This window comes from Bombina bombina, chromosome 2 (genome assembly GCF_027579735.1).
Source record: "Bombina bombina isolate aBomBom1 chromosome 2, aBomBom1.pri, whole genome shotgun sequence".
In the NCBI taxonomy this organism is placed as follows: Eukaryota; Metazoa; Chordata; class Amphibia; order Anura; family Bombinatoridae; genus Bombina; species Bombina bombina.
In genome coordinates this window covers 179942490-179961075 of record NC_069500.1, presented here as the reverse complement: position 1 = coordinate 179961075, position 18586 = coordinate 179942490, and the positions used below count along the sequence as shown (strand labels likewise).

General features: G+C 39.3%; 1 protein-coding gene across 1 annotated transcript in view; it reads right to left on the bottom strand.

Moving 5' to 3' along the window:
• DMGDH (dimethylglycine dehydrogenase) overlaps positions 1-18586 on the bottom strand; it is a 271725-nt gene that overhangs the window by 19129 nt on the left and 234010 nt on the right. The window contains exon 15 of the mRNA XM_053701370.1: positions 3362-3496. Coding sequence (XP_053557345.1) covers positions 3362-3496 — 135 coding nt within the window. The remainder of the gene's footprint in view (positions 1-3361; positions 3497-18586) is intronic.

Here is an 18586-nt window from a genome sequence, read left to right as displayed (position 1 = left end):
TTCTGGAAGACACCTTCTTCAAGCAGTGGTACAGGAAGAAGTCTACATCCTTCAAGAAAAACATGATTTTCATGCAGGACAATGCTCCATCACACGCGTCCAAGTACTCCACAGCGTGGCTGGCAAGAAAGGGTATAAAAGAAGAAAATCTAATGACATGGCCTCCTTGTTCACCTGATCTGAACCACATTGAGAACCTGTGGTCCATCATCAAATGTGAGATTTACAAGGAGGGAAAACAGTACACCTCTCTTAACAGTGTCTGGGAGGCTGTGGTTGCTGCTGCAAGCAATGTTGATGGTGAACAGATAAAAACACTGACAGAATCCATGGATGGCAGGCTTTTGAGTGTCCTTGCAAAGAAAGGTGGCTATATTGGTCACTGATTTGTTTTTGTTTTGTTTTTGAATGTCAGAAATGTATATTTGTGAATGTTGAGATGTTATATTGGTTTCACTGGTAAAAATAAATAATTGAAATGGGTATATATTTGTTTTTTGTTAAGTTGCCTAATAATTATGCACAGTAATAGTCACCTGCACACACAGATATCCCCCTAAAATAGCTATAACTAAAAACAAACTAAAAACTACTTCCAAAACTATTCAGCTTTGATATTAATGAGTTTTTTGTGTTCATTGAGAACATGGTTGTTGTTCAATAATAAAATTAATCCTCAAAAATACAACTTGCCTAATAATTCTGCACTCCCTGTATATATATATAGATAGATAGATAGATAGATAGATAGATAGATAGATAGATGTATAGAAGACAAGCACTCCAGATAACAAGTCACAAATGCCTGGGGTGCAACAGAGATAATTGTAGAAGCAAAGAAGAGTTCACTCACCAGGACTTTTTAAAGATCTATTCCTAATATGTGAACGTTTTCGGGGGTTTAGCCCCTTCCTCTATGTATGTCTGAGGAAGGGGCTATGTATGTCTGAGGAAGGGGCTAAACCCCAAAAACGTTCACATATTAGGAATAAATCTTTAAAAAGTCCTGGTGAGTGAACTCTTCTTTGCTTATATATATATATATATATATATATATATATATATATATATATATATATATATATATATATATATATATATATATATGTGTGTGTGTGTGTGTAATAGTTATGGGATAAGCACTCTCACTTCATCAGCAAATAGCCAGGGTGTCAGGAACACTGGTATCAATAGTAAAAAGTAGATACGCGCTCACTGGGCTTTAAATAATAAACGTGGTTTATTGTGACCTTTCGGGGATCTGATGAAGGGGATGGTTTGATCCCCGAAACGTCACAATAAACCACGTTTATTATTCAAAGCCCACTGAGTGCAGATCTACATTTTAATATATATATATATATATATATATATATATATATATATATATATATACATACATACATACAGCATATTATTAAAATTCTGTATGTATATACATATCACTTATATACACACACACTATACACACACATATATATATATATATATATATATACACACACACACTATAAACACATATTTATATATTGTATATATATGTGTGTGTATGTGTGTATGTGTGTATGTGTATATATATATATATATATATATATATATATTACATCTCAGTGTCTTTTTTTTTATTGTATCCAATGTTTGACCATGAAATGTTATTCAGAATTTTAAATGATCATCCATTCGATTCAACAAACACAGTCACGTTGCAAATCCTGTCTTCCCCCGTACATCAGAAGTCAGGAAATCACGTTTAATTACTAGAGCAATGAATCCCAGTTTTCATGCTGGTTGTGAGAAATGAACCAGATTTAACAGAGCTAAGCACATGTGTCAAACTGATTTTTAGATGTCTTAATGTTGCCTCTGTTGGAAAGAAACCTCTTTATTTTGTGATTTGCACATCTAGTAAGATTTTGCCTTTGTCCAATTTAATCGTTGTTCTGTGTTTCATACTAAACTACATTAATTAAGGCTACAAGTGTAAATGGGGCAGGATTATAGAAAACCTCTAAAAGTGCAGCACCTTTGTCAAATTACATTAGAATTACACTGAAGTAAGAGACCATGTTACACACTGCACCTTTTTAGGTGATTTATATAAAAACTGTAATAGTAAAAGGGAAATAATTTTTATTTTTATTTTACTAGCAGTAGTAGGGTGCCTGCTACAGCACTCATGTCAGATAGCTCAAATGTGTAATTTACCCTCACATAATAGGCTTCTACGAGGGGAGGGCCCACACTGAAATTATTCCTGCCAGATAATGTAAATGTGCAAAGCTGCTTAAAGGGACAGTTAAGTCATAATTAGTCATCCTTGGATTAGATAGAAGTAAATTGGAAAGTTGTTTAAAATTGTATGCTCTAATATTTAATTTGCTTCCTTCTTTTGTTATCTTTTGCTGAAAGGTTATTCTAGGTAAGCTCAAGAGCCGCAAAGAACCTAGGTTCTAGCTGCTGATTAATTGGCTGCATATATATATATATATATATATATATATATATATATATATATATATATATATATATATATACATATATACCGATTGTCGTTGGATCACCCATGTGTTCAGTTAGAAACCAGTAGTGCATGAAACCAAGAGAATGAATCAAATGTGATACTAGAAGTAAACTGGAAAGTTGTTTAAAATTGTATGTTCTACCTAAAGCATGAAAGAAAAAAGTGGGGTTTCATGTCCCTGTAAGCATAGAAATGCTGTTACGGTAGCCGAGTTGATAATTTATTTCTATACACTTTCAGTGCTCGTTTCATTTAAATTAGATTCAAGGCAAATACTTAAACACACATTGAAGCCAGTTCCTCAGCCCATAAGTCTCTAAACGAAGACCTATTGAGGAATTTTTTATTCCCTAAGGAGTTTACTTTTAGGAAATATATATATTTATACGGTTAAAAAATATTGGTGGAATACTTTTCCTTGAGACCTAGAAGAGGATGCCAATTTTTAGTCCTGCAATGAAACCTCCATGATAATGCAGATATGTGTGGGTTGTATTAGCCACAGGGTTAAGAAAACATATCTTATGCGCTCAAGAGACATGGGGCATGGTTATTTATCTGCTGATTACCTGGAAAAAAATAGGAAAATCTAAGAGCACTGACATTTGACTCATATTCTTGTAGAAATATTTCCATGGATGATGGAATCTTGTGAGATTTGCTAATATGTGCACTTTTAGGAAATATAGAATGAAGCCCTTTATTGAAAATATTGTAAGTTTTTTTTCCCCTCATACTACGAGATGCAAGCTCAAAATGCAAATACAAAATAACTAAACTACTCAAAGCCAGCAATGAGACCAATGTGATTTCATTTATGAAACAAAACCATCATCTCACCTTTCCTTTGTACCAGACGCTTTCATTTCCCTCAGGATCAACATTATCAGTTTTCACAGTGAGATACACAAGTTTCCTCCGAAGCCCCTTTTCATTTATTTGCTTCAGAGCTTGTTTGCCAATAAAGTCTGTAGGCTGAAAACAGGAGAAATTAATGATGATAAATGACATCTCTGCCTTTGCTAGTTTAATGTGAGATTTGTTATTTGCTTTCCTTCTTGTTTGTCCCCATATGAAAACCTATGAAAGTGTTCCAGAGATTACATCAACACATTTTAATTCAGCAGCTTTTATATATTAAAGGTGCAGTCAATAATTTCTTATTTGCAATGCTGAAAATGTATAAATCTGCCTGCTATCTTGTTACACCTTACATCCAAATGTGCTCCAATATGTTAATGTCAACATGATCCTAATGATTACCCTGCCACCTCCTTCTCTGAAGCTAAATTCTATACCAACATCAAAAAGGAACACATAATTATACATCATTTTGGATTAATTATGAAACCTTAAAGGGAAACTGAACCCAAATTTTTATCTTTCATGATTCAGATAGAGCATGCAATTTTAAACAATTTTCTAATTTACTCCTATTATCACTTTTTCTTCGTTCTCTTGGTATCTTTATACATTTATATATTTGGTTCAGAGCTCTGGATAGCACTTGCTGATTGGTGACTACATTTAGCCACCAACCAGCAAGCGCTACCCAGGTGCTGAACCAAAGATTGGCCAGCTTGTATGCTTACATTCCTGCTTTTTCAAATAAAGATACCAAGAGAATGAAGAAAAATTGATAATAGGAGTAAAATAGAAAGTTGATTAAAACTGCATGCTCTATATGAATCATGAAAGATTTTTTTTGGTTTGGAGCTCTTTAAGGCACAATCTTGGACAGAGAGTGCTACATTTGGGTTCACTATCCCTTTAATCACATTTTACAGATATCAGACAAAGTTCCCTGGTTTTTTATAATGGCCTTAAATCCTGCTATTCCAAATACAGGTAACCCATCTTGGCGACTTCAAGACTCTCTAATAGCAGACCCGTGGGTGACACAAACGGATACTGACTTACAGGAGTTTTTTCTCCTAAATGACAATGGTACAGTCGCAGATGACACCCTTTGGGCATCTATGAAAACTTTTGTTAGAGGGACACTAATTAAAAGGGCTGCAAAAATTAGGAAGGACAGTGGGGCAACGTTAGCACAGCTCTTTGGAGAGCTCAGGAACCTAGAAAAAGAAAATAAAAAAGCTCCCAACCCGATTTTAGCGTCTAAAATAGGAGCCATTCGGGCGGAAATTACCGCAAAAGAGGTCCTTAAAATTAAGAATAATCTCTTGAAACTGCGTAAACGATACTATTCCCAGGGAAATAGGGCCGATAGGCTCCTGGCCAGTAAGCTCTGTGCTCGCACTAAGGCAAATAGATTCTCTAAAATAAAGTTCCCTGGTTTTCTCAAAACTTCCCAGAGGATGCCACAAGACGTTCTTGAGGTAAACAATGTCAAGTTAGTTCCTGTTACCTCTTCTGGGATCATTATAGCTTGCAAGTATATTATATAGGAGGATAGTATAACATGTAATTAGGGTTTGTAATTATTCTCTTGTTAAGAAATGCACAGTAGCATTTTAAATACAATTTAAAATCTTTCTGAGAATGAGATATGCAATCTGATCTTCTCAGAACATAGCAGTGTTCTCCACAAGACCTAAAATATTACACTGCCCCCACCCAGGTTGTTTATAATGCCACCATACTGGCAGTGAAAGGATTGAACCCAACTATTGGGGTTCGGTCAGAGAGTCCAGCGTGATAGTATACAAGCTTGTGAGTTTGATGTGGTGATGAGAGATTAGAATAAGGTCTGTGTCACCTTCTGCTGCGGGACCTTCTGAGAATGCATGACAACTGAAATTGCTGTTGAAATAGAAAGAGAAATTGTGGAGTATTTCCACCATAAAGTCGAAAACTAAAAATAAAATGGTTTGTGTGAAGATGCTAAACGGTGAAACTCTTATGTCAAACATTTACCAGGTTGGGATATTAACTCTTGGTTAGACATGTGCACAGCGGAAACATTTGTTTCAGTTCATTTCATATTCATTCGGATTCAAATAAATTTGGATGTATTCGTTTCGGATTCGATTTGTAAATTCGGAAGTTCGGTATGTGTTATGTTGATTCATATGGTTCCAAGTTATACAAACGGAATTATTTCACTGTTCTATCTCACTAAATCTCAATAAATAAATTAAATTTTTATACTGAATTGTGATTAGTCCATGGCCATTCAAATGTAACGAATAAATACGAACTAATTCAGATTTATTCGTTACAAATGCATTCGGATTAGTTTAGTTTCGTTGCTAGGGTAATTCGGAAATTCAAATCTCCGAATTTGGCGAATTCGTCCGAATTTCGATTTGGAGCGAAACGCACATGTCTACTCTTGGTGTAAGGAAAAAGTAAATATAGAGATTTCCCATCACAAATGTTCCCGTTCAGGAGGTCGAGATATTGGCACCTGGCGGGAAATTGAGAAAGCTGGTGCAGAGATTCTAAACTGAACTCATTCTTCCTGCTTTAAAAAACCCACACTAAGAGGTATCCGGTTACTGAAGACAACTATAGGTGAGCTGTATTAAATCAATAGTAGATATGACTTTGAACTCGGTGGATCTTGTTTTCATATTTTTATATCTGTGCCATATAAGGTTTTTTATGAAGAAAAATATTTATTTTTTACAATTGATTTTACATTTTTTGGTACCATTTTTATATTTTTAGTAGAAATTTACACTACATTTCTAAATATGTTTGACTTTTATGGTGTTTGATCTCCAATAAGTGTTATGTTATTATGAACTGTATATTTAATTGCAACTATTGATTAAATTTGAAGTGATATTATATATCCTCTAGACTTGTTGTGGGGCTACCTCCCATTTTTTTCCTTTTAGTTTTTAGTACACTGCATATGGAACATACACAATGGAAATTAATTAGTTCTCAAAATATAGTATCAGAAATGGTATTAAGTGATATCTTCAAAAGGAATATGTAATGAAGACTAGCACTCTCGCTCTCTCTGTTGATTCTGCCTGTTACAATTATTGTCCCAGCTTCATGTTAAGAAAACTTTATCATTTATTTTGTATTTAACATTTTTAAGAGAAAGATAATCCTGATTGGTCTGCTATCTATGTAGATAATACTAAGTTTATAAAATTCTCAACCAGGGTGAGATATTGTAAACCATTAAAGGGACATAAAATACAAATTATAAACTGCATGATAATGTACCTTCATATCTGAGAAGAATTTAGCAATGAATAATGCAGCCTTATTTTGTCAAATAAAGATATTGTTTTACGTTCTCCCCCCCCCCCATTAATTTGCCTGTCCCCCAGAACAAAAAAACACTTGCTAACCAATCACAAACTTATATGGATTTATAGTATGAAATATGTTTGCAAATGGAAAGAGACTGGGGTAGTCTGTCCTCTATCTTCCCTTAAGGTGGTTTAGCACTGATTCAACGTTGTTACTAAGTAATGATTTATTTAGCAGGTATTTAAACAAACATACATTTATTATTTCCTAATCTCAGACTAAATATAAATATATTTATATTCACAATAATATTCACACTTAAACTACCTAGTATGCCCACTGCTGGTTCAAAACTGATAATCCACCTTAAAAAGCAAGTGACTATAGAGAAGGTAAGGGAGGAGGGGGGTAAACAAAAGTATATTTAACCCTTTGAGTGCTAAGCACTTTCCAACCTGGGTGCTAAGCTGTTTTAAGTTTGTTTTTTTGTTTTGTTTTTTAAATATATATATATATATATATATATATATTTTAACTTTTTTTTTTTCTTTCAGATCCCCACTGTTGGAAAGGTTAGGCGATTACCTTTCTAACGGTGGGTCTTGGGAGTCTGTAGCTGCTTTTATGCCTGAGATACAGGCTACTAAGCAGCATGACCCCTGCTCCTATACTTAACATTGTGAATTTTAAATAAAGTTGAGCGGTGACATCATCACATCATTGCGAGTGATGTCACCGCGCATAAGGTGAAGCCTCGGCGATGCCTGTCACTATGCAGGCCTGAACGCCAGGGTAGGAGCGGGTGGGAGCCCCCAGATCTCCCTCAAGGTGGGAGAGTGCTAGCGACGGCTCTGAGCCGTCGTTAGCACCAGAGTGGGAAACTCTGCGACGGCTCAGAGCCATCGTTAGCACTCAAGGGGTTAACAAGCACAATTTTCAGATGTATTTATAGCATATAATGTTTAAGACTGGAAAAAGTAAATTTTTTTACTCATCCGATGCAATTATATATATATATATATATATATATATATATATATACAGGGAGTGCAGAATTATTAGGCAAGTTGTATTTTTGAGGATTAATTTTATTATTGAACAACAACCATGTTCTCAATGAACCCAAAAAACTCATTAATATCAAAGCTGAATAGTTTTGGAAGTAGTTTTTAGTTTGTTTTTAGTTATAGCTATTTTAGGGGGATATCTGTGTGTGCAGGTGACTATTACTGTGCATAATTATTAGGCAACTTAACAAAAAACAAATATATACCCATTTCAATTATTTATTTTTACCAGTGAAACCAATATAACATCTCAACATTCACAAATATACATTTCTGACATTCAAAAACAAAACAAAAACAAATCAGTGACCAATATAGCCACCTTTCTTTGCAAGGACACTCAAAATCCTGCCATCCATGGATTCTGTCAGTGTTTTGATCTGTTCACCATCAACATTGCGTGCAGCAGCAACCACAGCCTCCCAGACACTGTTCAGAGAGGTGTACTGTTTTCCCTCCTTGTAAATCTCACATTTGATGATGGACCACAGGTTCTCAGGTGAACAAGGAGGCCATGTCATTAGATTTTCTTCTTTTATACCCTTTCTTGCCAGCCACGCTGTGGAGTACTTGGACGCGTGTGATGGAGCATTGTCCTGCATGAAAATCATGTTTTTCTTAAAGGATGCAGACTTCTTCCTGTACCACTGCTTGAAGAAGGTGTCTTCCAGAAACTGGCAGTAGGACTGGGAGTTGAGCTTGACTCCATCCTCAACCCGAAAAGGCCCCACAAGCTCATCTTTGATGATACCAGCCCAAACCAGTACTCCACCTCCACCTTGCTGGCGTCTGAGTCGGACTGGAGCTCTCTGCCCTTTACCAATCCAGCCACGGGCCCATCCATTTGGCCCATCAAGACTCACTCTCATTTCATCAGTCCATAAAACCTTAGAAAAATCAGTCTTGAGATATTTCTTGGCCCAGTCTTGACGTTTCAGCTTGTGTGTCTTGTTCAGTGGTGGTCGTCTTTCAGCCTTTCTTACCTTGGCCATGTCTCTGAGTATTGCACACCTTGTGCTTTTGGGCACTCCAGTGATGTTGCAGCTCTGAAATATGGCCAAACTGGTGTGGCATCTTGGCAGCTGCACGCTTGACTTTTCTCAGTTCATGGGCAGTTATTTTGCGCCTTGGTTTTTCCACACGCTTCTTGCGACCCTGTTGACTATTTTGAATAAAACGCTTGATTGTTCGATGATCACGCTTCAGAAGCTTTGCAATTTTAAGAGTGCTGCATCCCTCTGCAAGATATCTCACTATTTTTGACTTTTCTGAGCCTGTCAAGTCCTTCTTTTGACCCATTTTGCCAAAGGAAAGGAAGTTGCCTAATAATTATGCACACCTGATATAGGGTGTTGATGTCATTAGACCACACCCCTTCTCATTACAGAGATGCACATCACCTAATATGCTTAATTGGTAGTAGGCTTTCGAGCCTATACAGCTTGGAGTAAGACAACATGCATAAAGAGGATGATGTGGTCAAAATACTCATTTGCCTAATAATTCTGCACTCCCTGTATATATATATATATATGTATATATATATATATATATATATATATATATATATATATTTAGCCACAGACAGCACTCGCCGTATGTTCGTGTCAAACAAAATGATTTATTAGCTGTATTACAGCTAATAAATAATTTTGTTTGACACGAACATACGGCGAGTGCTCTCTGTGGCTGACTATATGATTATTTGATGGGAAGCACCCCGGTAGCAAATATGGCATAGTGAGTGCTGGACTTATTGCATTATTATATATATATATATAAATATATAAAACACAAGTATGGATCCAGCACTCACATTCAGTAATCAGCATCCGGGGTGCACTTAACGAAGCCACATACGAAAAACCACATAACAAGGCACTCTCCGTTTAAATAACGTGTAGTTTAATCAGTGAGACCCAAAAAACGTTCACTGAGTAAACGGAGAGTGCCTTGTTATGTGTATATATATATGTATGTATATATATATATGTGTGTTGCGGGTAAAGTCGGATATTGGGTAAACATAGGATTACCCAGGTAAAATTTACATTACCCAGTGGCTGTGGGTAAAGCCAGATGTAAGATCATACATCGGGCTTTACCCAGGTAATTTTTTCGTCCTTTGAAAACAATAGTTTCAAATCACTGCAACAAACATCTATATGATGTGCTGTAATTCCCCATCTTCACTATCTTTTTTGGTCCCTGTGATGACCAGGGTTAACTAACCCTGCAACCAGTCACTTGTTTGGCACAGAAAGGGTTAACAGACCCTTTCCATTTTAACCAATCTGTCACAGTCTAGCCACTCCAGGCAAGCCTGTGATTTAGTTCAATGGGTGCAAGGGCTAACAACACTCTCTAGTCTGTCCTACACTAGCGAGAAAAAATGGCCAAACTCCCCTTTAATGCCACCTACACTAAACTATCTCTAAGCTGCCACCACTTAAGATTTATTATATGGGAAATCTTAAGGAAAACCCAGGCTAACAAATTAAATTCCAGAATACAATTTAGCAAAAAAATAACCTACAATCACAGTATAAATACTACCAGTTTTTTTTTCAGTATCATGGTTCAAATATTAGACAAAGGCAAAAGCTTAATAAAGGAATTATTTATTATGCAAAAACATAATTTATGCTTACCAGATAAAATTCCTTTCCTTCCGGATAGGGAGAGTCCATGGCTTCATTCCTTACTGTTGGGAAATATAACACCTGGCCACCAGGAGGAGGCAAAGACACCACAGCCAAAAGGCTTAAATATCTCTCCCACTTCCTCATCACCCCAGTCATTCTGCCGAGGGAACAAGGAAAAGTAGGAGAAAAATTAGGGTATAAATGGTGCCAGAAGAATAAAATAAACAATAGGGGACCGCCTATAGACAAGAAGAAAAAAAACGTCCACGCAGGTTAACCCAAATGGGACTTTAGAGACTCTAGAAACTTTTGCAACTTGTTGCCCATCTCATTCGAGGAAAGTCTTTACAGAGGTTATATTTGTACTATATCGGCCAACTGTTTCTGGCCACAAAGTGAATATAAGAAAGATGTAATGTACTCTCTTCTTTTTGTTATTCTCTTGTCACTTTAGTGGAGATCTCTGTTAACCCATTTATTTACCTGCAAAGTTTATGATATTGTATTGTTCTATTCAGAAAACAATAACAATCATTGTAAAAAAATAAATAAAAATAAACGGGCTGGGGCGTGGACTCTCCCTATACGTAAGGAAAGGAATTTATCTGGTAAGCATAAATTATGTTTTCCTTCCTAAGATAAGGAGAGTCCACGGCTTCATTCCTTACTGTTGGGAAAACTATAGCCAAGCTCCAGAGGACACTGAATGAATAACGGGAGGGAACAAAAAGGAAAAGGAAAAGGCAGAGCCTATTCTGAGGGCACCACAGCCTGCAAAACTTTTCTCCCGAAAGCTGCAAGGAGGACCATGTAGACGCCTTACAAATCTGATCCATAGAGGCCTCGTTCTTAAAGGCCCAAGAGGAAGCCACTGCTCTAGTGGAAAGAGCAGTTATCCTCTCAGGAGGACGATGTCCCGCTGTCTCGTAACCTAAGCGGATGATACTCCTTAACCAAAAAGATACGAAAGCCTTAACAAAGGACTGCACGTCTGGAAGCTCAGCCATTCTCTTGTGCAATAAAACCAATTGGGCTGAAATCTGTCCCCTCAGGGAACTAGAAGAAAGGCCCTTCTCCAGCCCATCCTGGAGAAAAGATAAGATCCTGGCAACCTTAATTCTGTGCCAGGAAAAACCACGCTCTTCACACCAGAATAAGTAGGTCCTCCACACCTTGTGGTAGATACGCTGAGTAACTGGTTTACGATCTTGAATAAGAGTATCAATGACACTCTCAGAGAAACCTCTCTTGGCTAAGGCAAAGTGGTCAATCTCCACGCAGTCAGCCTCAGATAATCTAAATTTTGATGAACAAATGGACCTTGTATCAGCAGGTCTCTGCGACAAGGTAACATTCACGGAAGAGATGAGGACATCCTCACTAGATCCACGAACCACGTCCTTCGCGGCCACTATTGAGCAATCAGGATTACCGATACCCACTCCTGCTTGATGTGGGCCACCACTCGAGGAAGAAGTGGTAATGGAGGAAAAATATATATGAGTTTGAACCTCCAGGGCACTGCTAGTGCATCAATTAGATCCGCTTGGGGATCCCTCAACCTAGACCCGTACCTGGGTAGCTTAGTATTGAGATGGGACGCCATGAGTATTATCTCCGGCGTCCCTCACTTGCTGCATATCTCTGCAAACACCCCTGGATGGAAAGAACATTCCTGTGGATGGAAGGATTACCTGCTGAGAAAATCTGCTTTCCAATTGTCCACACCCGGAATGTGGATCGCTGACAGCGAACAGCTGTGGGCCTCCGCCCACTCCAGAATCTGAGATACTTCCTTCATCGCCAAGGAACTTCTTGTTCCCCCCGATGGTTGATGTAAGCCACCGAGGTTATATTGTCTGATTGGAATCTGATAAACTGGAACAAACTAATAAGTGGCCAAGCCTTCAAGGCCTTGAATTAGTGAGTCCACAACCCCTGTGACTTCCTGGCACCCCAAACAGCTCCCCATCCGGCTAGGCTTGCGTCCGTAGTCACAATCTCCCAGGATGGTCTTAAGAAGCATGTCCCTAACATAAACCCCACGTCTAAACCTCCCTAATCTGCTGCCCCCGACATCGCCAACACCTACATAATGTCATTAACCCCTAATCTGCCGCTCCGGATATCGCTGCCACTGAAATAAATCTATTAACCCATAATCTGCCACTCCCGATATCGCCACCACTATACTAAAGTTATTAACCCCTATTCACCCGCACCCCAACATCGCCCACACTATAATAAAGATATTAACCCCTAAACCTCTGGCCTCCCACATCACTACCAGTAAATAAACCTATTATCCCCTAAACCACCAGCCCCCCACATCGCAACAACCTAAATTAAACTATTAATCTCTAAACCTAACCCTAACTACCCCTAATTTTAACATAATTAAAATAGAGCTAAATTAATGTTACAATTATTAACTAAATAATACCTATTTAAAACTAAATACATACTTAGCTGTAAAATAAAACCTAAGATAGCTACAATAGTATATATTGTAGCTAGCTTAGGTTTTATTTTTATTTCACAGGTAAGTTTGTATATATTTTAACTAGGTAGACTAATTAGTATATAGTTATTAACTATTTACTTACTAACTAGTTAAAATAAATACAAACTTACCTGTGAAATAAAACCTAAGCTGCCTTACACTAAAACCTAACATTACAAAAAATAAAAAAGATAATACTAGAGCCACACAAGTCCTAGAGAGGTGTGCTGGTGTATGATGGATCAAGACACTAGAGAAATCAGGCTGCACTCTTGATAGGTCGAAGTGATGAGAGAAATCAGCCTGATGAAACAGCATATTTTTTGCTGAGAAACGCGTTGCTGTGTTATTAGTGTACTAAATAAAGTTTACACTTTTTATTCTACTTGCTCGGCTATTTTTATCCTTGTCCACGATTCTATGGTCCTAACCCATTGCCCGATCTGGTTCCACTGTGATGCCCTCCTGTGTATTCCATCTTGCGGACGATTGGTGATTGGCCTCCCTCCGAGAGATCCCGCTGCTGAGATTGGTCATATCCACCACGTGACCTGACGTCTGACGTTCTGGCGTGTGTCTTGAGTTTATCAGACGACTCTGTTGGTCCTGTTCCACTCTGTCGGGCACCCCGGTCGTGCCACTGCTTTTATGAGTAGCCATCTGCAGGGAGGTTATCTTTGTGTATCGTTTGTCCTCTGTGCAGACAATATTATCCTATGTGGCGCCTCTTTCTTCTGTTTTCAACAGGATTTCTCTCAAAAAATAAAAAACCTACCATTACAAAAAATAACAAATGACATTATCCAAAACAATAAAAATGATTCCTATTCCAATACCCTGTTTAAAAAAAAAACACCCAAAAATAAAAAACCCTAATCTATAATAAACTACCAAGGGCCCTTAAAATGGCCTTTTGTAGGGCATTGCCCTAAAGAAATCAGTTATTTTTCTGCAAAAGAAAAACATACACCCCCTAACAGTATACAAACCACCCCCCCAACCCACAAAATAAAAATAAAGTAAAACTTAATCTGCCCATTGCCCTGAAAAAGGCATTTGTATGGGCATTGCCCTTAAAAGGGCATTAAACTCTTTTGCTGCCCATTAAAATTAAAAAATGGCTATTCTAAAAACAAAAAACCCACCCCAAAAAGAAAAAAAAACATTACACAAAATAACAAACGAATTATCAAAAATAATAATTATTCCTATTCTAATACCCATTTTAAAAAAAAACACAACCCAAAATAAAAGAAACCTAATCTATAATAAACTACCAATAGCTTTTAAAAGGGTCTTTTGTAGGATATTGCCCTAAAGAAATCAGCTCTTTTTCTAAAACAAAAATATACAAAGACCCACAAACATTACAACCCCCCCCCCCCCCCATATCCACAAAATAAAATAAACTATCTAAAAAAAAAACTAAATCTACTCATTTCCCTGAAAAGGGCATTTGTATGGACATTGCCCTTTAAAGGGCATTCAGCTCTTTTAAGAACTGCCTAAACCCTAATCTGGGTGTGGGTTTGTAATGTTAGTGGGTCTTTGTATTTTTCTTTAGAAAAAGAGCTGATTTCTTTAGTGCAATGCCCTACAAATGGCCCTTTTAAGGGCTCTTGGTAGTTTATTATAGATCAGGTTTCTTTTATTTTGGGGTGGGTTTTTTAAAATGGGTATTAGAATAGGAATAATTGTTATTGTTTTTGATAATTCGTTGGGTTTTTTGTGTTTTTTGTTTTTAGAATAGCTATTTTTTATTTTTAATGGGCAGCAAAAGAGGGCAAAGCCCATACAAATGCCCTTCTCAGGGCAATGGATAGATTAGGGTTTACTTTATTTTCTTCTTAAATGGAAAGAGTCCACAGCTGCATTCATTACTTTTGGGAAATAAGAACCTGGCCACCAGGAGGAGGCAAAGACACCCCAGCCAAAGGCTTAAATACTCCTCCCACTCCCCTCATCCCCCAGTCATTCTTTGCCTTTAGTTACAGGAGGTTGGCAGAGAAGTGTCAGAATTTATTTTGTCTCTTATGGAGGGTAGTACTCTTCGACATGGGACAGGAGTTTTAAGTAATCCTATCAGTCTCTCAGTGAGGGCTTGGATGAAGGTTAGAGTCCGGAGATGCAGGGAAAGTCTTTCTGCGAAACCATCCTGACTCATGTTAACAGCTCCTCAAGCAATCAGCGTTGTCGAACTTTGCTCCGCTGCCTGCTTTCTTCTCTCAAGTCCATGGCGGAGGCGATGCTACTATCTGTAACACTTGAAGGGCCATGTTCCTGTTCCACGGCGTAGATTCCGGTAAGATTGTTTCATTTTACTTTCTTCGTGAATGTGAATTCAGATGTTTTCCCGAGAGGCTACCACCTTACGGGTCTAATTTAACATAAGGGTCTCAGTGAGTCTCCTTTAGTATCTTGGAATCAAGGGTTAATATCTCCTGATCATGTTGGTTATGTGATTCAACCTGCTTATGTGTGGTGTTAATTGGGTTCATGGACTGGAACATTAAGGCCTCTGGAAGTGACGCAAAATTATGTTTGGGCGCGCTTTTTTGGACTGTACGGTTCACCTTGTGGCGGACGTGATTTCGTTCTGTCTTCCATTTCCGCATTCCTGACCGTGTGGTGAAAGAGAAATTCTGGTCCGCAGGGGTCTGGTTCATAGGAGGTGGTGAGTGCCCTAGCCATTGTGGGTGTCAGGTGCAGTTAGTTTTATTTCTTTAGTCCATATTTGCATATCCTCTATCCAGTTATGGAGGATTCTAATGCTGAGACTGTTCAAATTTCAGATTCAGTTATGGAGAATTCTGATACTGAGACTGTTTTAATTTCAGATTCAGATTCTGCGTCCGGTGACGAATCCGGATTGGCCTCGTTGACACATGTCAACCAGTTATGTTCTGTATGCCATATGAGAGCGCCTTGTTCCTCGTGCTTGGGGAATCAAGGGACAGCTGAGCCGTCCGCCTCTGGGGGTCCTGTCCTCTGAGAGGCGAGTTCCCTACTGCTACATACTTCTACACATGCGGGTAACACAGTTTATGATTATTCCTCCATACAGGGTGGCGTGTTCTCCCTGGCACGTTTTTGCTTCCACGTAATTTTTGGCGATTATTCGTCTGCAGAGTCCAGACGTTTATTTGCGATTGTGCTCGTGCCCTATTGTCTCCCGCCTTGGGGAGGGCCTCTACAGGTCCCTGCGAGTGTAACTGTCCCTGAGTGTTGTGCCTTTCGTTACAGAATAGCGCGCCTTTGCGTATTACTCCGACATGTTTTTCAGTTAATAAATTACCCTATCCTTATCGGATACGGGAATTTTCAGTCTGCTAATTCTAATGATGCACCTCATTAGACATGTGGGGATGATGTAATCTCCTGATTGTTATTTTATTGTGATCTTTCCCAGTTTATGGAAGATCAGGGCTCCGTTTGGCTGGTCCTGCGGGTAGGCCTGTTTCTTCTTGGGTGTTAACCTCCGGGTTGCCTTATATTTTCTTTTAATCCAATCGGATGTTTTTTATTTTGTTTATTGTTTCCTTCGGGAACCTTCTGGAATCGATGCTCTTTGTTACTTCTTCGAAAGTTGTTTTGGACATGTTAGTCCTATGTTAAAAATATCTGCTTTGCTTTCTTTCCCTCCGAGGGAGGGTTTATACAGCTTGCTGGTTAGGACCCTGGGTGCAGGCTGGTCCTGTTGGGTTCGGTTCTGTCTTGTGGCTGTTCAGACACGTGGCGCTGTTCGGCTTGGCTGGTCTGGTCGAGGCGCCGAGTGCTCATGTTATCATTTGTTTTACATGTTTTAACTAAGCATTCAAGAGGACCTGTGGGTCCGTGAGTCGGGAAGGATTGTTTCAGTCCTTATAGCCTTCAATCATGGATGACTGGGTCAGTGGAGTTTCCGCTGCGTCACTTTCTCTTACGTCTGGTATTATCGGACCCTAGAGTTTCCTCCCCCACGTAGTGGAGGATTGGAGGGCTTAGCGCCCTCTTACCGCTGTTTGAGTGGTTTGGCTTTTTTTGAGGCTCTGGATTTGTCCTTTTTGGACTTGGTCCATCAACAGCTAGTAGTTTGTATAGCTGATTAGCATGCGGAAGGTTTGCAGTTTGAAACAAGCTGCAGCTCTTTACACCTTGAATGTGTGTTCGCAAGCTGTTTAATGTAACCAGCTGCAGCTATTGCACATTGACCATGTACTGTCTGAGTTACAAGACCTTATTGGTCTTCCTCCGTTGTCTCCGGGTGGGTTAGGTCTCCTTTTAGGGACCTGGGTTCCCTCCAGGAGATGGTTGATGGTTGATCCCTGTGGGGACATTGGGCTTAGCTTGGGGTTCCCCAGAGCTGGGAAGGCTTTGTGTCTTTTCTCCCTGTATTCCTCTGTTTGTATGGAGTTGATGTGGAAACAAGCCCTGCTCAAGGGGTTTTGACCTCGAGGTATCCATTGCTTTGTTGTCCTGAGGCTGTTTGAGAAGTCTAGGGGCTCTAGGGTCGTTATACGACTTATCGTCTTGCTCATTGGAGCGTAGGACTTTAGCAAGGGGTGCTTCCTTCCTTCAGTCGGAACTTATGAGTTCTTCTTATTATCTGGATTGATCTGGATATCGCATTTATATCCCTTGTGTCTGTTTTTTTGTCAGACGGGGTGGTAAATTCTCGGGTATTGTTTGATTGAACAATTGGGTGCCTGGACCTCTTTTCTCCCTGAGGCTTCCGGTTGCTGAGGCTTCGCTCAGCGTTTTCCCTTGTGGACCCAGTTATGGGTTGTTACCGGAATCTTTGGCCTAAGGGCTGGTTTGGGGTTCCCCTGTATTGGGAATTTGAGCTATGTCCTTTACTCAATCTACTTGACATGGTCATTGTTGGCTAGGTTTTCTGTGTCTGTTGCTCATTAGGCTTGATGCGCCTTAGGGTTTGATTGCCTAGGTCAGCTTGCTAGGGTAACCCTTTGCATTCACTGCTCTGCAGGCGAATGGGTTTGCAGTGTCTCTGCTGCATTCATTACACAGGGGATGTGTGTTAGCAAGCTACTTTTAGGGGGTCCTTTCCAAGGACATCTGTGTGGGGGATAGATCTCTTCTTTAGCCGGTTGCTTTGTGCCTTGAGGACGGATTTTGCCCTTCTGGCTCCTTCCCTTTTCTTAAGGGGTTATTCTCCTTCTTATGGAGATGTAGTTCCTTTCTTGGGGCTTCTCCTGGATTCAGGAGGTTGAAACTGTGGGTTAAATTATCGGAGAGGGGTGTCTCTCTGGGTTGTTACATTCCATCTGGAGTCTTGTTGGCTCTAAGTCGAGACTTAGTTGGGCCTTTTTGCTAGATCTTTTGGGTCTATGGCCTTGTCTGTAGGATTCGGGTTGTACCCGTGCACTGTGGGGATGGCTGTGGCCATTCTTCCGCTCGTTCTTGAGCTGGTTTTGGGGTTCTTCTGTTTCCCTATTTCGGATCCGCTGATGCTGGGTTGGTCCGGCTGGGTGTGGGTTCTGAGAGACAATGTCATTTTCAGCATCTAGGTGGGCATAGTTGCTAGCTCCCTAGGTTTACAGGCAGAAGGTCCAGGATAACACCTCCTTCGGGCTCTGGGTGTAACCTCTCTTCTCGGGAGGCCTCGATTGAGGTTCTGTGTCCCCCTTTTGGAGACCTGTCTGTAGGTCTGGCGGCTTAGGTTGCCTAG